The sequence below is a fragment of the Mixophyes fleayi genome, chromosome 11 (genome assembly GCF_038048845.1).
Source record: "Mixophyes fleayi isolate aMixFle1 chromosome 11, aMixFle1.hap1, whole genome shotgun sequence".
Classification (NCBI taxonomy): Eukaryota; Metazoa; Chordata; class Amphibia; order Anura; family Limnodynastidae; genus Mixophyes; species Mixophyes fleayi.
Genome location: NC_134412.1, coordinates 19,034,521 through 19,056,976, shown reverse-complemented (window position 1 = coordinate 19,056,976; position 22,456 = coordinate 19,034,521). Strand labels below are relative to the sequence as shown.

General features: G+C 41.4%; 1 protein-coding gene across 1 annotated transcript in view; it reads right to left on the bottom strand.

Moving 5' to 3' along the window:
- Window positions 1–18,207: 18,207 nt before the first annotated feature.
- The window catches only part of APOE (apolipoprotein E), a 13,926-nt gene continuing 9,677 nt past the window's right edge, over window positions 18,208–22,456 (bottom strand). The window contains exons 3-4 of the mRNA XM_075190958.1: window positions 21,182–21,243; window positions 18,208–19,716 (exon numbers count right to left, since the gene is read on the bottom strand). Of these exons, the coding sequence (XP_075047059.1) occupies window positions 19,024–19,716; window positions 21,182–21,243 (755 nt within the window). The 3' untranslated portion in view covers window positions 18,208–19,023. The remainder of the gene's footprint in view (window positions 19,717–21,181; window positions 21,244–22,456) is intronic.

Sequence of the window (22,456 nt, the reverse complement as noted above, 5' to 3'; positions counted from 1 at the left end):
CTTTATGACTATTTCAGCATTAACAATATGTAACTGTCTGAATGGATACAAATGCCAATTCTGTGTCTCTTATTTCTTTTACTATCACTTCCTGGATGATTTATGTGCATCATTGTATCTAACTGTTCATATTTATTCCCTACAATCCACAATAAAATGTACATTATTAGGTAAAAACTTGTTTTGTGTACCTGACATCTAACGCATTGTCCACCAATGTGGTCTTACAGTTCTATTACATTAACCATCTGGAATGGTAATGAACAGTCACTATTCACTAGTTTATTCCATCTCTAAACACTAATGAGATTGGAATACACGTTACACTTATCCTTAATAGTAAATTGTTTTTAGACCTGACAATACACACCGTTCAGCCACTGCATTAAAACTACCTGCCTAATATTGTGTAGGTCCCCCTCGTGCCGCCAAAACAGCTCTGAATCATCGAGTCATGGACTCCACAAGACCTCTAAAGGTGACCTGTGGTATCTGGCACAAAGACGTTAGCAGCAGAACCTTTAAGTCCCGTAAGTTGCGAGGTGGGTCCATGGGTCGGACTTGTGTTTCCAGCACATACTACGGATGCGTCAGTGTGTCATTATTTTGAGACCCCAAGGGTCAATATGTCATTATTTTGAGACCCCAAGGGTCAATATGTCATTATTCTGGGATCATAAGAGTCAATATGTCATTGTTCCTGGACCCCAAGTGTCAATATGTCATAATTCTGGGATCCCAAGTGTCAGCGTGTCATTATTCTGGGACCCCAAGGTCAATATGTCATTATTCTGGGATTCCAAGGGTCAGCGTATCACTGTTTTGGGACACAAAAAAAGGAGGTTTCCAAAAAAATGTATCGCATGAATTAGAAAGTCACATCAGATTCTGGGGCCTCACTTAGTTTAAATGTCTTCAACAAATACTGTTCAGTCCTGTTGAAAGACCAAAAATCTCAGTATGATTAATCCTATTTATCAATATCTGGTGATAAGTATGATTTTCTTTTATCAGCACTTATCGTGGTGATAAGGGATTTTCCAACTTTGCAAAGCACTTAAAATATCTCTGATACTGGCTCGTAGCGTTAAAGGTTAACTTACCTCTTTGCCGGGCCAGTCTCAGGTGAAATGTGCAAGTGTGACCTATCTAACCGGTTGGCGCATACGTAGTGGAACACATTTAGGTTTTCAGGTGCTCTAATAAAAAATACATAAATAAACTGTAAAAATATAAATGAAGAAAAATATTTGTAAAAAATATTTAAATCCTTTCACCTGTTACAAAATGCTTTGAAGGAGAGTTTTCTAAGGTCAAGAAAGGAAGTCCCTGAAGAATGAGGAACTTGGGAGTTGAGGAATCCCTGGATATTGGGAATTTGGAAGAGTTCAGCTTGAGAAAGCCCTATAGAGGCGACGTGCTGTGAACTGAGATGCTGTAGCACTACTGTACCCAGAAACACCAGTTATGTCATTGCTTTCTATATTTCTGCAACTATTATACCTAAGAATTATGGGCCTGATTCATTAAGGATCTTTACTTGAGAAACTTCTTATTTCAGTCTCCTGGACAAAACCATGTTACAATGCAAGGGGTGCAAATTAGTATTCTGTTTTGCACATAAGTTAAATACTGTTTTTTCATGTAGCGCACAAATATCAACTTTAAATTTCAGTGTACAAATAAGCAAATGTAGAAATGAAAAAACAGCCAGTATTTAACTTATGTGCAAAACAGAATACTAATTTGCACCCCTTGCATTGTCACATGGTTTTGTCCAGGAGACTGAAATAAGAAGTTTCTCAAGTTAAGATCCTTAATGAATCAGGCCCTACATCTGCTTAAGAATGTGCTGGAGGAGTTTGGCGATAAGTTGCACTTGTAACCAATGCGATTTGTGCTGGAGGAAGAGAAGTCATCTAGATAAGGCGTATTTCTTGTTTGACTCTTGACATGGTCTGGCTCCCAACTAAATGACTTGTACTGCGCCAGCTCTTTATATCACCTGTGTCCATACCACAGTCAATTATGTGTTAAACATCCTTGTATTTGGGCTCTGGTCTTTGCACACAGCAACCAGTAACCAAGCCACCAGTAGGGTTTTCACGTGGGCATTATATACATGGTGCTGATTCTAGAGCACTGTCTTCTTTCTCGTCTATAGGGTAATTCTAGGACAAAGAAACATTTCACAACCTGCATTCCTCAATTATTTTCTGCTGATCCTCAACAAAGAACAAATGTCTAATCAATTCAGTGAACACACTATAAATAAAATCTGAATAAGCACTTTTACTTCACTTTAAGTAATTATAGTTATGAAGAAAGTGGGTGTTGTCTATATTTTGCCTATGTGGCTAAATTTAGGTTACTATCTGGCAGATGTGATACAGAGGCACATAATGCAATTTTACCACCCTTACGACATTTTGCCTTGTGAATCGCATCATTGAGGACCCCGTCCTGTCCAGTTTACTAGGCTGTGAGTGGGGCCTGTGAGAGGGGCCTCTGAGAAGGGCCTGCTCTTCTCGGGGGTCCCGGAAGAACTATACAAAATTTGGGATTCTCCCTGACATTCAGGGAGATCAGGCAAGTATGGCCCATTTAACTCAAAATGAAAATGACAAGACTCATAGTCATAAAGATGAGTAAATGGGGAACTATGTTGTTCTGGGGCAGAACAGTGGCTCAGTGGTTAGCACTTCTGCCTCACAGCGCTGGGGTCATGAGTTCAATTCCCGACCATGGCCTTATCTGTGTGGAGTTTGTATGTTCTCCCCGTGTTTGCGTGGGTTTCCTCTGGGTGCTCCGGTTTCCTCCTACACTCCAAAAACATACTAGTAGGTTAATTGGCTACTATCAAAATTGACCCTAGTCTCTCTCTCTCTCTGACTTGTGTGTATGTTAGGGAATTTAGAATGTAAGCTCCAATGGTGCAGGGACTGATATGAATGAGTTCTCTGTACAGCGCTGCGGAATTAGTGGCGCTATATAAATAAATGATGATGATGATGGTTGCAGTAGTATTTTAAGAATTGACTATGAGCAACATTACAATACTGTTTGATTACTGATTCCCACATCCTTACTCTCTGCATGCTAGCATAACGATAAAACCAACAAAAACATAAATATAACCATATCAGTATTTAGTAAGTGAATGTGAAATATAATTACATTAAGCTGTATGAAATCATTTTAGATTGCTACAAGTTTACCATAAACAATTATATCCTACAATGGAAACTAGGAATCTATACTACTTCCAATTAATGGGACAACAATTATAAAGCACCCAGATTGACAAATATTATTTTCCTATTTAATGCATGTGAACTATACCCAATTAAGAGCTGTATAGATAGTAATTATATGTACAAGGATAGAAAATACTCCCTACTCTAATTGTGAGAGTGATATTATACTAAGGGCTAGATTTACTAAGCTGCGGGTTTGAAAAAGTGGGGATGTTGCCTATAGCAACCAATCAGATTCTAGCTTTCATTTATTTAGTACTTTCTACAAAATGACAGCTAGAATCTGATTGGTTGCTATAGGCAACATCCCCACTTTTTCAAACCCGCAGCTTAGTAAATCTAGCCCCAAGACTCAGAAGCATGACGGATGTAACACTATATCCAATATTAGACGTCATTGGACTAACTATATACACAGACCAATTTCGGTTGGGAAAATAGATCCCCTCCATTATGAAAGGAGAGCAAAATAACAGCGCCATAGCATGTAGAGATCCATTGGACACCTAATATTAGCAACTAACGCATGCAATAAATGTGTTGCTCCACCATAAAACATATATTTGAAAAGATGCCTCTTGTACAACATTCAAAACATTGTTACACTGCATATTGTGGATGCCTTTCTTCCGCTTCACAATTACTTTCTATTGTGATACTTAACTTATATAAAATAAAGACGCAAAGACTGTATATAGTGGCTAAATAGGTCACAGTTTATTAATAACTTAATTTTGGTGACGGAGAAAGTGCACTGCGGAACAGCTAACCAACCGATTAACCGAACCAAACATGGATGTTGAGACCTGAATCCACTTAACACAAGGACATGACTCCTTACAGCTTTAGCAGCACTAAATCTGGCGTCAGAGTGACTACACCCCCTCTAGACACACAATGACGTGCCCTCCGAAAGCAGGTCAAGGGATCCTACATGTGAAAGGGCCAATGGCTAGATTTTAAATGTGGGTTTGGAAAAGTGGAGATGTTGCCTATGGCAACCAATTAGATTCTAGCTTTCATTTATTTAGTGCATTCTACAAAATGACAGCTAGAATGTGATTGGTTGCAATAGGCAACATCTCCACTTTTTCAAACCCGCAGTTTAGTAAATATAACCCCAAGAGTCAACGGCGATAGCACCATACGTATCAGCCACTGACCGCAGCTCCCTTCCTACCAACTGTGCCTGCTCTGTGGCAATGGGAGAAACATGGGTTAAAACGTACAACGCAAGCAGTTGCGCACGCAGGGGGGGGTTACTGAGTCTCTAGAAACCCCCCCCTGCGCTAACTAAGTGGCCACTGACCTATACAGCAGCCGCGGCGCTGTCAAAGAAGCGTCCGCGGCGGTGCTGTATTGTATACAGCACCGCCGCAGATGCTTCTTAGACAGCGCCGCGGCTGCTGTATAGGACAGCACTGGCGAAACGGAGCTGCTGCGCATTTTTTCGGTCGGCGGCAAGTCACCTGATAGTCTGTCACTTTGGATTGGTGGGTGGTGAAGAAGAAGGAGGAAAATCAAGCGGCCAGAAAGAAACTACACAGAACTCCAGGACACTCCTGTTATTGGTCTGCTTGGAACTGAGAATTATTACTCTTGCAGGTAAGTGTAAGGTTATAGAGACACATGACTGCGTTTAAGTGCTTTCCTATTATAGGGACTCTCGTCTATGACTCTGTATGTATTGAGTAAAGCGCTATGGAATCTGATAAATTTGTAACTAATATACTGGAGTTCTCACATATCCAACTCTAGTTTTCCACTATATTATGTATTCAGCATGTTGGAAGAGCACCCCCTCAAACAAATATAAATACAAATAATGAAAATTATATAAAAAAAAGTGAGGTTAGTATTTTAAAGTAAGTTTGTGGGAATCAGGCCCGAATAGAGAGAAACACTAACCGGTATTGGCGCTACTGAGCAAATAGGTGCAGAGTCTAACGTACCCCTGGTTTTCACCAGGGACCCCTGCAAGGAGGTTTGGACTTCGCTGCACAGGGTCTGCAGGTCGCGGTCCTATTAGTCAGTTGCCGGTGTAGTGAAAGACGGGTCAGACGGTCCGGGTCAAGCCAATCGGTATGCGTGGTACAAAGGGAGAATCCAGGAGAATCGTCAAACAAGCCAAGGTCGCAGGAACACAGTGGGGCACACAGAAAGGAGGATGGTCAGCAAGCCGGGTCACAACAGGAAGGCAGAATCCGAGGAATGGTCGAGGAAGCTGGGTCACAACAAAGGAACAAAACACTTGAGAGCTAGACGCAGTAACCTGTTACTCTGGCACCCTAATGGCGCCAGAGCCAGGTTTAAATAGAGACAGGTAGGCAGGGATTGGAGGAGGCAGAATCAGGCACACCGAGTGCTGATGAACATGTCCCGTTGCCTAGCAACGGGACGGACCTGTGCGCATGCGCCCGACAGGACTGGGGGGCGCGGCTCTTCTGTTGCCCGGCAACCGTCCGGGCTGAGCGGCATGTGCTACATGAAAAAACAGTCAGTATTTAACTTATGTGCAAAACAGAAAACTAGTTTTCACCCCTTGCATTGTAACATGGTTTTGTCCAGGAGACTTAAATAAGAAACTTCTTAATTTAAGTTTCTTAATGAATCAGGCCCTTAGTGGTTACAATCTGGTTCACCCATACAAATGCTGTCTGTTGTATTTATTTACGTTAGTTAAGTTGTGCAGCTCTCATTATCAGGGACTGGCTGGGCCGGACCCATAGTGGGCTATCTTGGGCTGGGGCACTGGGCTACATACATTTATTTTCCTTTAAAATGTTCCTAAAGTTTACCTGCCCTTCCCTGCTCATTGCCCACTTGAATTAGGATCTGAGGCTAACTTGGAGTTATATTTACTAAACTGCGGGTTTGAAAAAGTGGAGATGTTGCCTATAGCAACCAATCAGATTCTAGCTGTCATTTTGTAGAATGCATTAAATAAATGAAAGCTAGAATCTGATTGGTTGCTATAGGCAACCAATCTCCACTTTTCCAAACCTGCAGTTTAGTAAATCTAGCCATAGGACTTAATCCCTCTGCGCATGCCCAGTAAATGGGCGCACGCATATGTCCACTTATGCCTGGAGAGGCGGGATGGGGGCGGTAAGAGTTGTCCTAACGTAGGCAGAGTATAGTAAAGGCGTGATTATGCAAATTCAGCTCATGCAGACCTGCAGAAACACACAAATACCCCTGTTAGGAGGCATATAATTGTCACCTGCTACAGGACAGGTGCAAATACACGCTAATGGTAATTATTTGTCGTAAACCAGACGCATATAATGCACAGTGCACTGCTTCCTCCCCCGGGTAGGTCATATGACCCTCCCTGCACTGTGCAGAGCAGGTCACGTGACTCCGATGTTGGCCGCCTCCATTTTAATAAGATTAGGAGCAGCCAGCTGGGGACAACAGGTCATGGCTTGGCTGGCCACTGGCGATTTGCAGGCCATCTGTTGCCCACCCCTGGTCTACACACAGTGAAGGCAGCCATTTTGCGGCTAAACTTCCATTCATAGAAATGCAGCCCATAAACTCACTAGGAACTAGTGACATCACTGTTGCCTGACTTATGTCACTAATTTCAAGTGAATCGATAGGCTGAATATTGGCTCATCCCACAAAATGGCTGCTTCCATAGCTCACGCTAGAAACTGTGGGGAGGGACATGTAAATTGCTCATTGGTCACCATGGTTGCCAACATGTAAACAGTCTGCAAGATGGGTTAAAGATTTGCATGTCTGATATTGTGTATGCTGGTGGCTCAACGCTCATAGCTGGTCATAAAGACAATTTATCAGCAATGCATTTTAGAAAGGATTATACATTGTACATGGGTGCATAGTTGCCTCACCCCCTTAACAACAGCGATAATCCAGTCGGCATGCTCAATGACATCATCAGCTGCAGCTGCCATCTTGCTTCATCGTCATTGGCTGCTGTCGGGGTGAAGAGGAGTCATCATCAAGCAGGGTCGGGAACCAGCTCCTTCGGAATAGTCAAGTTGGGGTGAGTCTTGTCAGGGTAGTCAGCATCGATATGCTGGCTACCACCGATATAGGGGAGGTGCTGGGGGTTGCCAACGTAATGCAGCCATATAGCATGCGGCCCGTGTGACATGACCTTGTCCCTTCTTGTGCACAAAGTTGGGACGCATGGCATTATGTGCAGTGGAGGGTGGCAAGAAGATCTCAATAATCAGGGTTGCCAACCCTTTAAAATATTATTTTCTGGGAACTTGAGAAAAAATTGCTGACTAGCATTTACTGTAGAGAATTTTGTTATAATTCATCACATTTCATCAATTAAATTGAGAAACCAACACTCTAGACAAGTGGTCAGGGAACAGGGGTAAATTACCCCAAATGGGGTAAAAATTTTATTCCTGGGGGTAATGCTACCGATTCACATGCTTCTCAGTTGGATTGTAGACCCCTTTAAATGTGAAATTGCTGTTGTACCAGAAGATCCTCAAGGGTTGGCAGAGGCACTTCTTGAGCTTTGATGCAATAATGAAGCACGTATTGCATTTGAAAACAAAGCAGATCAGTCATATTTTTGGGTATCAACAGCTGCAAAGGCATCAAAATTGCACATGAGGAGGCCGTCAAAAAGTTGCTGCCTTTTGCAAAAACCTACCTTTGCGAACAAGGATTTTCCACTCTAACGAACATAAAAACAAAGTAGAGAAATCGAATGGACGCTGAAGACTGTATCCAAATTGGTCTGGCATCAAAATGCCCCAATATTGATGCTCTCGTATCAAAAATGAAGCAACATCATTTCTCCAAAACCTGAAGTTTTGAAGTTGAAGATTTCAAAGAAATTTTGAATAGATTCAACAAAATTTTGAATTCCCATAATTAATAATATATGATTTCCTTCCTTTCAAATCAAGGGGGTAACGTTGGCGTATCTAAATATATTTGGGAGTAAAAGGTAAAACAGTTCCCTGACCCCTGCTCTAGACAGATCCATCCCGTGGGAGGCTTACATATATCAATCGCAGACCTCTGATGGATGTCTGTCCAAATGCAACTAAGATTACTGTTTTCTATCCATACTACAAAGCCAGAGTTCTAAGGTTATGGTGAAGCAATTTGTGACGGCCCCTTGGCCCACCTACTCAGTGTGGGGCATGATTAGGAGTTGTGCATCACCCAGAGGCGGGACTAGCGAGCTGTGGGCCCCGGTGAAGGGAAGGAGGGAAGTGGGGACCACAGCTCACTAGTTCCCCATGCAGCCGGCCCCATTATCTCCATAAGCCCGGTGCACCGCACCTGCAGCACCAATGGTAGATCCGCCACTGGCATCACCATAGACCTTCACCCCTGCGCGACATTACATTTTGCATCATTGTGTGGTGGTGGGCAGGAGGATCGCAGACTCTCTCGGCAGTCCAGGAGGGCTCCTATAAATCTGTGAGCCTCAGGGACATTTCGTAAGAGATGACGTATTCCTACATCACAGTTGTAGAGTCAATTTTTAATTGAGGTCTTTATTTATTGATTATCAGATCAGGACAAGGGGGAGTCATTTGTATTTGATTTTGTACTGCAGCCCTCAATCCAAACAGCCACAACTGATGTCCTTCCTTATGAGAAGAATCAGGTGTGGCTATCAGAGAGAGGGGTTCTGGTACCATACGCATAAACGTGTGTCTATTTTACAGTATATAGGTGTATGGCTCTGCAGGTTTAGCACTCGTTCCTGTCCACAGTCTGCTTCAAGGATCTACGTAGTGTGCTTACAAATGGGGGAGGGTTACAATTACTGGATTAAAAGATTTGTTATTTGAGATATTCTCATGAAAGGTTACCCAAGCATTCATGACAATGGGTGGGAAAGATGGTATTGACGCGGCTTAAGAGGCAAAATAATGAAAACAAGTTGGAAAGGAATAATTAAACAAAGAGGAGAATAGTAGACCATTATGACAGATAATTTACGGAAAACAAGAAGTAACAAAATAGTGGCACCAGGATAATACACAGAAGGTAAAGAAGACATAAGAGAGTAGAGATGTTTTATTGTTATAGACCCTGGGCTGCCGGGTGCCTCATTATATATTTAGGGGGAGGCGGAATACCTTCATGGTTCAGTAAGTCTCACCTCTTCCCAAATGCAGGGTCTCCACCCTAGTAGTGGTCTTTCTTTAGGGTCGCAGCTGCTGGCATGGTCTACCAAGAGTTGACTCTGGAATACCCTGCCCGACTAGTGATAACTCACGCACAGTAAATAGGGAAGAGTCCCTTGGTATGTTTATTAAATGGCCTGATACCTGAAGGCCCGTAGCTTAGTAAATAAGGAAGATAAACAGCAGCAAAGATAAACAGGTATAACATATCTCACTCTTAGGGCTAGATTTACTAAACTGCGGGTTTCAAAAAGTGGAGATGTTGCCTATGGCAACCAATCAGATCCTAGCTGTCATTTAGTTAGTGCATTCTACAAAATGACAGCTAGAATCTGATTGGTTGCTATAGGCATCATCTCCACTTTTTCAAAGCCGCAGTTTAGTAAATCTAGCCCTTAGTGTGTAACCACTCGATCCTGGGTCATGGACTTAATGTGGGAAATATTTACATTTAGATCTACAGGCAAATACAGTAAAGTAAGTAATGTCCTATAATGACATGACATGAACTGGAAAAATCAATAGGATTAAACTCTTGGCATGAACCTGTGCTTTGAGTTAGGCAAGGATGATGTAGCACCATGTAGTACAAAGTTCCACTGCAATGATTGCAAAACAAAGACAATGATAATGAGCTAAGGGTCCCTTTTATAATAAGATGAATGAACATATGTGTCTCTCTCTAGCTCAGGTGGCCCGCTTTACAGGGTATGGTGATGTGCAGTATGTAGCTGATTACTCACACTGGCCAAGGACACTGACCAGTTTTGGATACCTGCTGGGCACTTAAACTGTGATCAAATGCCTGAATGAGTCCCAATGGCTCACTAGGCCACAAGCTAGACATAGTAGTAACTGTAGGTACAGCTGGAACAAATTAAGACAATCTGAAAACAACTCCCCCTCGAGCTCTGAACCACACTCACTCTGGATATTTGGATTGCACCTGGACTCCCTATGGACTTCTAGATATGTCCTGGACTTCCTCTGGTTCTCTGGCAGCTTTCTGTCTCCATCAGAATACTCTCTGACACCGATAGACTCCCCTTTGGAAAGAGCATGTGTCACTGGTAGTTCCTGTGATTCTGGCAGCCTTCACTTGAAGCCTTGCATTTCCTCTAATTAATCTGGCAGCTTTCTCTGTGAAATTGTCAACTTTCTCTGTTAAGTTGGCAGCTCTCTCTGTCAGTGTGGCAGCTCTCTCTGTTAGGCAGGCAGCTCTTTCTAAGGGATTTGCAGCCCTCCCCCAGGCCCATTTATGCAAATATCCTACTATTTAGAATGATAATATGCCCAATAGTTATGCTCTTCTCTTGCTGCCTCTAAAATAATAAATGATCATAGTTGTTTCCAGGCTCACTGCTCTCCTGTCCAGAACATATCAACAGCAATGTTCAGCATTCTGGAATTGAATCCTCATTGCATACATAGAACTTTGAAGACTTTTTCAATATTTAGGTTGATGTCTACAGCTGAAATGCTATTTCAACAGAGCAAGCAACATTATGCCTAAATTTTCAATGGATATTAACACACGGTTAAGTGACTAGGTTTCTGGAGGTTTATTTATGATATCAGTAGGATTGAGCTGTCGGTGTGCATCTACTTTTGTACATTTCAGCTGACAATAATAGATACTATCGTTTTTGGGGGAGTCACATCTACCATGTTAGATTGTATAATAGATATATGTGACACTTGTAAGAGCTGTCTAAGGCCAACCTTACTTCCTAGTATGGAGCCCTCGGCTACTTATATTTGCCCTCTGGTCGGCCACTTAGTTATCATAGGTCAGTGCTCCGTGTCAGAAGGCGGGTGATTACATCAGACTGTGTTGCGTGGAAGCGACGTAACCTTTGTACCATTTTCCTAGATCTCTGGACAAAGTCATGATTCTATGACTAATAATCTACTTATCTGTTGAAATTTCTCTGCAGCAGCAGCAGATGAACAAATAACCTTTGGTAAACTTCTTACACTCATAAACACTTCCCAAAATTGTACTCAGACAATGCCAACATGGCACATTCTGTGAGGGAGACATTTGTTTGTTTTGGGGTTTGTAATTTTCCTTTTTGACTTTTATTAACCTGGACGCAGTTACTTAATTGATATGTAAAATTCCTTTTACATCAATTTATTAATTTAGCTTTTGTTGATTCAGTTAGTCAGTGTCCCTAATAACATTGGTTATTTTGCTGGACTTGTAGATCACTCTCGCTTCTCTCTGCATAATAAACATTATCGTTACAATTCTTCTCTATACTGTAATAGTGATTCCATCAGGATGCTGTAGTATTTGTACATCTTCTTCCCTCTTTCAACAGTTTTTGTCTTAATTTTTTAGACTTTTCTTCTTGTCACGCGCTCGGCGCACTTACCTGCTCCCCGCTGACAGCCGCGCTCCGTCCCGGCCGCCCGGCTCCTTCTTTTCGGGTCTGCGCATGCAGATCCTTATTTCCTCTGCTGTCTCCTCATTGGCTGACTTATTTGGCTCCAAACTTTAAAAGGCACTTCCTCTAGCTGCTCAGTGCCTGTTCTTTTAGTTACCTTCCCTAGGTTCTAGACGTGTCTCCCTTATCTCCTGCTAGATTTCAATCTCTCCTGGGATTCATCAGCTGTCCCCAGACTATTACTCCTCCTGTGTACACTCCACCACTCCAGTGGTAAACCAGCTATCCGCAGACTATTACACTTCCTGTGTACGCTGCATCATTCCAGTGGCAAATCAGCTATCCGCAGACTATTACTCCTCCTGTGTACGCTCCACCACTCCAGTGGTAAACCTGCTGCCTGCAGACTATTACACCTCCTGTGTACGCTGCATCATTCCAGTGGTAAACCTGCTGCCCGCAGACTATTACACCTCCTGTGTACACTGCATCATTCCAGTGGCAAATCAGCTATCCGCAGACTATTACTTCTCCTGTGTACGTTCCACCATTCCAGTGGTAAACATGCTGTCCGCAGACTATTACTCCTCCTGTGTAGACTCCACCATTCCAGTGGTAAACCAGCTATCCGCAGACTATTACTTCTCCTGTGTACGTTCCACCATTCCAGTGGTAAACATGCTGTCCGCAGACTATTACTCCTCCTGTGTACACTCCACCATCCCAGTAGTAAACCTGCTGTTCTCAGACTGATTCATCTCAGTGACTTTCCCTATAGGTCTCGCCTGGTATTCCCAGTAAGGGCCGCGACCTGTGGTCCAGACGCAACTAAGACCAAACCACCTTGCAGCGGTCCCCGGTAAAAACCATCTGCCCGTTATATTCCGCGCCTTGCTGGAAGTAGTGCCAAATTGGGCAGAACAAGGATCCAAGTCTACAAAACTGTGACACTTCTGCTATCTTCATCCTGAGATGCTGGCTAATTAGACTTCCACATGAAAAAGGGCTTTGCCAGTGACAGTCGGTGACAACAAGTCCTATCGCCAGTGAGAACACCCGTTTTGCTGGCAATAGCGCTCCTCGTCCATCTTTCACCCCTTCATGACCAGACCAAATTTAACATTTATGCAATGCATTAGTTACATATTAAATGCTTAAAGGCTGATATTCTTTCAGTTACATAACCTCTCTTTACCCCCTTAACATATACCTATATAATTGACACCAGGTGGTAAATGTATCAAGCTGAGAGTTTTCCGGCGGGTTTGAAAAACCAATCAGATTCTAGCTATCATTTATTTAGTACATTCTTCAAAATGATATCTAGAATCTGATTGGCTGCTATAGGCAACATCTCCACTTTTCAAACCCGCCGGAAAACTCTCAGCTTGATACATTTACCACCTGATGTCACTACGGGAGCCGTAAGGAGTAGTCCATAAAAGAGAGGGGTGGAGTGCCTGCTTTGGGTCTTTTTACCACTGTATAAAGACCCCAAACAGACATACATCACTGGGGGGCGGAGCCAAAATGATGTGAATTGCAAAGTCCCGCCCCTTGCTGCCCTCCCTTCACACCCCTCTGCAGTGATCTCCCAGAGGTAGCCTGTCAAAAGTAGGTAAGTATGGCGATGACTCCCCGAAATTCAAGAGCCCCTCAAACATTCTGGAAGAGTACGCAAGTGCAGCTTCCGATCAGTCATAAAAACATAATTTTATTTATATAGAGGAATCAGTTATAATATCTGTCCTGAGGCCTTCATTGATGTCCTCAATCACCCCACAGACCATAAATCTCAGAGATGTTAGCCTGGAAGGTGCCTTATCTGTATACTTAGGAAAGATCATACCAAGTAGTTAGCCAGTGTGTGTAAACAGACGGATAACCATCTTTATGAGCCCTTTACATTAGCTACTAAGGAAACAGAGCCCTTTGGCCTAAAGTAACCTTGACTAGTCATACTCATTTCCCGTATTACCAGATAAATAAGTCTATTTAGAGCTGCCCTTTATTTTGACCCTTTTGTTTTCAAATATATTCACTAAAATATATTGCCATGAATGATCTACAGATTCCTTCTCCTGCTGATTAGTTTATTAATAATATACAGACGTCTGAGAAATTGCATGTTGAGTGAGATATTCCCCATAGGCAGCAACAGAGCAGAGTGGGGTTCAATGAGTTTACTTCATCATCATCATCATCATCACCATTTATTTATATAGCGCCACTGATTCTGCAGCGCTGTACAGAGAACTCATTCACATCAGTCCATGCCCCATTGGAGCTTACAGTCTAAATTCCCTAACATACACACACATAGAGAGAGAGAGAGAGAGAGAAACTAGGGTCAATTTTTGATAGCAGCCAATTAACCTACTAGTATGTTTTTGGAGTGTGGGAGGAAACCGGAGCACCTGGAGGAAACCCACGCAAACACAGGAAGAAGATACAAACTCCTCACAGATAAGGCCATGGTCGGAAATTGAACTCATGACCCCAGTGCTGTGAGGCAGATGTGCTAACCACTTAGCCACTGTGCTGCACTTAAAAAAAAAACTGTGCTTCCCTTGGATGCAACAATTGTGGTTTTCTAACAGGGTACCCCATTAATACCCATTACAGCCATGAGGGACTCCAGTGATTGGGACAAGAGAAGTATAATTACATTTTTTACTTCTTGAATTAAGAGCACATATTACCTATCCCAGAGGTGGCAAATATTTTAGGGCTGAACCAATAGTCATTACAATCCAGTTTACGAGTTCCCTGGGGAGCCAGTAAAACTAAACTACTAAATTGTTTAAGCTGCATTCTGATGAATATCAAACTACAGACTGACTGTTACTAATTATGTTGATGAAAAGTAGAGATGCTCAGGCTCGGATCCCCGAGGACCGAACACACCCAAACTTAGCAGATCCGAGTTACCGAGCCGAGTCGGCTCGGTACTTTCGCCCGTCCTCGGAATTGAAAACGAGGCAAAACGTTATCATTACATCGTCAAATCTCACGAGCTTTGGATTCTATAAGTACCGCCCTCCACGATGATCCAGCGCCATTTCACAGAGGGACATAGAAGGGGCAGCACAGTTCTTGGCAGTCTCTAGTGCAGTTGGGCAGTGTCATAGGTAGAAAAGAAAGAGGAGGGGTAGCAGTGTTCTTCAAAGTCTCCAGTGACATTCAGGAGAGCTCCACTGCTAATTGTCATTGCTGAAATAGAAATAATAGGTCTGGCAGGCTTGGTCTTCTAAATCTGCAGTATTTGTTTGAAAGACTGTGAGGTGGTCTAAATTGACTGCAAATGACTTGAAATTAGTGTTATTGAGGTTAATAATAATGTAGGGGGGGGGGAAGCAAAGATATGTGATTTTAGAGGGGAAAAAATCAGGATTTTAGGGGGGAAAAAATCGGGATCCAAAACCAAAACACGCAAGGTCGGTTTAGCCAAAACCAAAACATGAAGTTATTTCAGTTTCAAAAACAAAACCAGAGCACGGGGGTCAGTGAACATCTCTAGTGAGAAGTGCTCTATAAGATTTTTGTAACTGCCTATGTCCAGGACCTGGGTTCAGATCACCCTAGTGACTAGGGCCTAGTCTAATACACTCATAGGGCGCTCTTGCCTTCCACACCAGGCTAAAACGCAATAAGTAAAAACTAAATTAATTTAAAATCCCACTTGCTTCATGGTCACGGTAACGGTAACCTCATTTTGTTTTCCTTAAAATTAGAACCGTACAGCAGAACGAAGGCAAGACCGAGCGCTACTGACGGTGATGGTGGAGACGGCTGTCACGTCTGTGCCTACCGCCATCCTTGTCTCTCCTACTCGCTTTTCCTAAAGTGCCCGTCCAAGGATGACTCATTGTCTTCAGCCTTCACCATGGGAATATGACAAGATTAAAACCTTACTACAATCCTTGTTTCACTTTGTAGAACAACTATTCTCTTATATTTATTGACCTATGTGTTACTTATTATCTTCTTTTGCCCCATGTAGTAGAAATGTTTAACTAAAAAAAAAGTTATACTGAAGCATTAAGGTTTTTTTTAAGAAATTATATTTATTTATCCCATGGTTTAGAATTGTTTTCAGAACCATTTGCTGTATTTTCGTATTTTCTCTCACCCATTGTAGTGGATGGGTGTATTTTTATTCTTCCCTGGTTCATCAGCAGTTAATATAACAGCTCACAGTGTTCTTAGAGAGACTTCCACCTTTATAAGTAGTGCAAAAGTGGCACTGATGCTCCAGACAGACGTTTAGCGCTAAGAGTAAAGCTGGGTACACACTACAGAAATTTCAACCAACTTTTTATGCCGAGCGATTTTACATGCGATCGATGTTCCGATCGCTCGGTCCATGGACTGCATACACATAAGCCTTGTTTAGGACGATGAAGGGAAGAGCGGACGTCCCTTTAGCGACTTTTTACAGCCATGTTGTCGTGAGCAATGACTGTAATTTCGTACTCACTGTTGTGGATCGGTGGGAAGGTTATACACACTACACAGCGGAAACGAGATTGGAACGAAGATATTAAACGGTACGACCAACCAAATGAGGCGACAATCGTCCATTTGAGCAGACTTTCCACCATCGTGTCACTGCACACACTGACCCCACTTTTGAGCGAGCGGTCGTATGTTGGCTGATTGAGCCGATTATTGGATGAAAACCGTATAGTGTGTATCCAGCTTAAGTCTGCAGAGATATAGATAACACCAGAGAACATTGGAACCACTTACATGGTGCAAACACCAATCAGGGAAGTGCTAAAGACTGTCTGGCTCCCCTTCCTAGACTCTTTTGCATTTTTTTGCACTGAAAGATTCAGTGTAAATTGGATCTAATAGTAGCCACTTGCTACTATTAGTGCAGAATCAGGATACAGTTCCTGCTGACATCATCCACTAAAATATTTTTAAGTAGCTTATCAGCACTCAAGACATTTGAGATACATTGGTGATCATGGGGAGGACTGTTTTCCTATACACAGAAGATATCCAGTGAATAATCCTATTATAAGACATTGCAGCCAGACTTTTTTTTTTTAACTCCCTGTTGTCGAAAATGTCTGAGGACCCTACTTTGTACTGCACGTCACATGTAAATTTAATGATATTTATTGCAGGAACTGTTATAGTATGGGAACTTTTACATATATATTTGCATAACGAAAACACCGGAAAAAGCAAAATTGTCATCACCTGTGAACCATTCAAGCTCCAACCGTGATCGCGTCAACCACACCCAGATTTCACTCCCACGTTCTGATAAACCACTTATTCTCTGGGTCTGCCTAAAATCTGGACTATGGGGAAGTATAAATATGTAAATGCTGTAAGTCACTTTTTATAAACTATAACTTGTGTGGTCCTTTATATGAGGACAGGCACCACATGTGGTGGGGATGGCAGTCCCTTTAAAAATAAACAGGTATGTGCAGTGGGTCTATCTTGTGTAGCAAATGCTTGTTGTCCCCGCAGTTGTTCCTCCAGGAAACCAGTCCTGTTAGCTGTAATACCTTCCACAATCTGCTAGATTTTTATACATACCTATACACACATCCTCTCACTTCAATCTGATTTACTTCCAAATTTTAAGGTTTGTCTCAAATGGACCAAATCCCAATGCATACCTCACGATATCTAAATAGCAATGTGAATCCGACCTCGATATTCTTAAGATAACAATACATCCCTGTGGAATTCTCCTTGTTATGTTATAACTTCTTTACACAGCAAAATGATCAGCTGTTCATCTGTGTGCATGAAGATCAAGGAAGATGCCTACAAACTATGAGCCTGATTCATTAAGGATCTTAACTTGAGAAACTTCTTATTTCAGTCTGCTGGACAAAACCATGTTACAATGCAAGGGGTACAAATGAGTATTCTGTTTTGCACATAAGTTAAATACTGCCTGTTTTTTTTCATGCAGCACACAAATATCAACTATAAAATTTAGTGTATAAATAAGCTATTAAGTATTTGTGTGCTACATGAAAAAACAGGCAGTATTTAACTTATGTGCAAAACAGAATACTAATTTGCACCCCTTGTATTGTAATATGGTTTTGTCCAGGAGCTGAAATAAGAAGTTTCTCAAGTTAAGATCCTTAATGAATCAGGCCCTATGATATCATTGGTGTTATGTTCCCACTTGATTGTGTAAAATTGCTTCTGATAGTGGCTGGAGGGGCTGCCCAATCCGTGGTACTTTTGTACATATTTGGTGGTCTTGCCCCAAATTATTTAATTACTGGTCATCGCTATGAAATTTATTCTGCTCAGTCTTAATTCTCGACCTCCCACTCCTACCTTTTGCAATGTTCTGTTTGTGTACCGTTTAGTAACTGTCTCTTCCAATGTTCAACCTTGAACACAATTAAACCTTCAAATAGAAAATAAAATAATCAGCTGTTCCCTTTATTTGGAAAAAATCGATTGGAGTTGACAAAAATATATATATATTGCACAGCTGACAGTCAGTGTGTTAAGAGTTTTGTATAAACAAACACGGGCATGATATACAGTTATTACAAAAACACATAAAACAATATAAAAGAGACATAGCTCGGAAATGTTAGAAGAAATACTTGCTGGATATGGAAAAGTCCTGTACACAGCCAGAGCGGAACTATTAGTAGAGACTACGAAACATTAGTTGGAATCGGGCTGCATTGTTACTTTGCAATACAACAGAAGGTCTCAAGGATCGCTGGGGGCACTATATAGAGAACAAGGTGTTGATGCTATTACTTGAGTTTCCAGCTGTTTCTACAATTGGCTGCTTCTCCTTTAGCTGCAGGCGTCTAGCTGCAGCTGCAGATGTTCAGTCAGTCATCAAAACATTGATAGTCAGTTTAGTTTAGCAGTGTCTAGTCTTGTATTAACTCTGATGTGCCCCTGGCCTCTCAGGAATTGCAGTTTTTTACGGATTTAGAGGTTACTCGGAGATTGTTACACATTTCCCACTAGTGACAAAAGACACTGGACTTCTCTACATATGGATCAGACCCTACTGCAAATCATCGATGTACCTGTTCTACGTATCCATAGCACCTCTGAGAATAACACTAAATGAAGGGTTTGCTTGTGAATGGTCCTAAATCTAGAAACTTTTCTTGGTCTGCTTGTTCTTAGATTAGCGGCTGTTCGCAGAAGTGTTGCTCTTGAAAAATTTTAAAGGAGGCATTATATACAGGAGAAATGGCAAACATTTTATTGCTTCTTATTCTGCAGGCTCTTGGCTAAGTTTTGAAGCTCGTTACGGAGGTTATCTATAGAGGGGTTGAACCACTTGCGCATCTGCTCTGATAACTTGTCTATACTGCTCTTCGCATCAGAGGTCATCTTCTTGACCTTGCTTTGAACATCTTTGGCCACCGAGGCGAATCTATCCCTGAGTTGTTTTCCTTGTTCGTCCATGGCATCTTTCAGGGATTGAAGGCGTGCCTGACCCTTTTTCTTCAGATTGGATACATATGGCTCAATTGTTTTCCGGATATTGTCCACCTTTTCTTGAGTGTTCTTGCTGAGGTCCTCTCCATACTGGCTGAGCTTACTCTTGAGATCTTCGCCGTCCTTAGCAAGACGTTTCTTCAGCTTCTTCATGTACATACTGACTTTTCCCTGGACGTCTTCGATGTTCTGATCAAACATGGATCGTAGGTCTCCTGAGTACAGGATGGCTCTAGACTTGGTGTCCTCCATGTCACTCTTTAACTTGTCAGCCAGGGCAGAGATCTCATCAGTGAAACGTTGCTGGGCGTCTTGGGCCATGGGGCCAACCTTACTCTTTAAATCATCTGCATAATTGCTTAGTTCCTGCATCGTTTCTTTGATAAGTCCACTACAAAAAATTAAGACAGAGATATTAGTGAAGGGATTCAAGTCACATATATAAAAAGAAGTCTGTTAACAGAGAACAATATTTTGCACACAGCTGCATGACAAATGCAAATAATCTCATGTTCTATCATGGTATGGAACATTTTACATATACTGTATATTTGTGAATGCTAGAGTGAGCATGTATTTTAGGGCTAGTGGTCCACTAAATCCAAGTTGCTAAGCAATAATATTTAGCATTGTCATACTTAATGATGGGATTGATAGTAGCGCCAGGAAAAGTTATCACAAAAGTATACTTTAAAAAGGGAAATACTATTAAATTCAAAAGCACAAATACATGCTATTTTTAATTTTTAAAACACCATCCCACCGACTCGAAAACCTGGGACCCCACGATTCTGGAGAAAAGTTACACCTGCCGGTCCTTGCAGTCCCATAAATGCTCCAGGCCTCAGAGCCTGGAATTTGAATATAAACTGTTGTAGACTTCTATTATTAACCTAGCAGGTCTGCTCAGCTGTGTTAAGACCATGCACCTGGAGATAGTTTGCATTTGTGGAACATCATGGGAATTCCGTTGTTGGCAGATATGTGGGACCTCTAGAGAAGTTAATTCTTTATTAGCTTCTCTAGTTTGTTTTAGTGCTAAACAAAAAAAATAAAAATACATTTTCCTTGAATTGAAAGTGTATTAAATAAAAATATATAAGAACTAAGAATCCTCCGGACTAATTGAGTCAACCCTTATTGTAGAGGAGCTCAGTCTAAGGGGTAGAGTTACGAAAGCTTCTAATAGGAAAAGTGGAGGTGTTGCCCATAGCAACCAATCAGATTCTAACTATTAGTTTCTAGAATGTACTAGCTAATGATAGATAGAATTGAATTGGTTGCTATGAGCAACACCTCCACTTGTCCTTTTCGGAAGCTTTAGTAAATCTACCCTAAATGTTTCTTTTCAACCATAAGGAAGAATAAACATATTAACAATGTTTGTAAACCTTGGGCATGATCATTAAGGATCTTAACTTGAGAAACTTCTTATTTCAGTCTCCTGGACAAAACCATGTTACAATGCAAGAGGTGCAAATTAGTATTCTGTTTTGCACATAAGTTAAATACTGACTGTTTTTTCATGTAGCACACAAATATCAACTTTAAATTTCAGTGTACAAATAAGCTATCAAGTATTTGTGTGCTACATGAAAAAACAGTCAGTATTTAACTTATGTGCAAAACAGAATACTAATTTGCACCCCTTGCATTGTAACATGGTTTTGTCCAGGAGACTGAAATAAGAAGTTTCTTAAGTTAAGATCCTTAATGAATCAGGCCCCATATTAACAACTGGGGATTTGATTAAATACATGATTTTAATTAAATGTTTGTCTTTTATAATTGTTGCGTGTCATTAGCATGGATGATCAATGTTCCACTTTACTTCATTAGCTTGAACATAAGACATAGGGGCCCATTTACGAAGAGTAAACGGCAGGGCGCCTAAATAAGCTTGGGTGTTGCCACGCACCTTAAAGTGCACCTGGATATGAGTTCTAGACTTATTAGACAGTAAGTAGATGTCTAGGGTGCCTGACGGGTATTTTTGCATGGCAGAAATGAATCTAATTAGGGCCAGAACATAAAATGTAAAGTTCATCATCGGCCTATTTATATAGCAACCACTGATTCCGAAGCGCTGACAGAGAACTCACTCACATCAGTCCCTGCCCCATTGAGCTTACAGTCTAAATTCCCTAACATACACACACACAGACCAAGAGAGACTAGGGTCAATTTAATAGCAGCCAACTAATGTATTTGGACAGTGGGATGAAATCCACTCATACCCGGGGAGAACATACAACTCCACACAGGTAAGGCCATAGTGGGGAATCAAACTCATGATCCCAATGAGGCAGAAGTGCTGACCACTAAGCCACCGCGCTGCCCCGTATAGTTCATCGTGGCATGCAACTGGTGGTGCTACAGAAATGAAAAGTTATGGTAATGTGTATTAATAGGAAAAGGTGAAGGAAAATATAAGATTCATGGGTAGAAGACAGTTGTTACACAAGCTGTCAGGAGCAATCAAACGGAGCATACTTTATTATGTATCCACAGGCTACTGTCACACAGAGAGAATGTCTACAGGTCCTATCCTGTCCTGGTCATTCCTCCGTCACATTCATTGCAGTCTTGGCAATTTTTAACTCAACAAATTGCATGTAGTGAAGGCAACAACATGGGAAAACTTGTAGTGACTTGAATTAATTATACACAGGAAAAGTGTAAAGTGTATAAAAAATTGGAGACCTAAAGACTCATAAATACCTAATATTAGTAAATGCATATGGGGCTTATTTTCCTTTTCAAATACATACTACTGACCGACTGTCTAAATAAAGGGATTGTTTAATTATCTTAATTATTTTGACAGTAATGCTGCTTTTTAGCTACAATATATTTAAGTTTTCTTGAAGCAACTGATTTAGAAATTGAAGTAAACGTTTAACTTGACAGTAGATCAACAAAATTCTGGTCAGTTTAGGTTTCCGGCTATAAGAAATGATTTACTAGACATTTGTAATTAAAGTAATTAAAATGTTTTGGGCTCTTTCTGTTTCTTAAGTTAGAAAAGTAAGTTGATGTATTTGTGTAATAGGGCAGAAGAAGCAGATGTCTGCAGGCATTAGTAATAGAATCATGTGTACATTATTAGCATATTATGTATCGTAGAGGAATGTTGAGGTAATGGTTGATACAAGTTAATAGTTCAATAGGTTCTGTTCCTGTAATCAGGGTA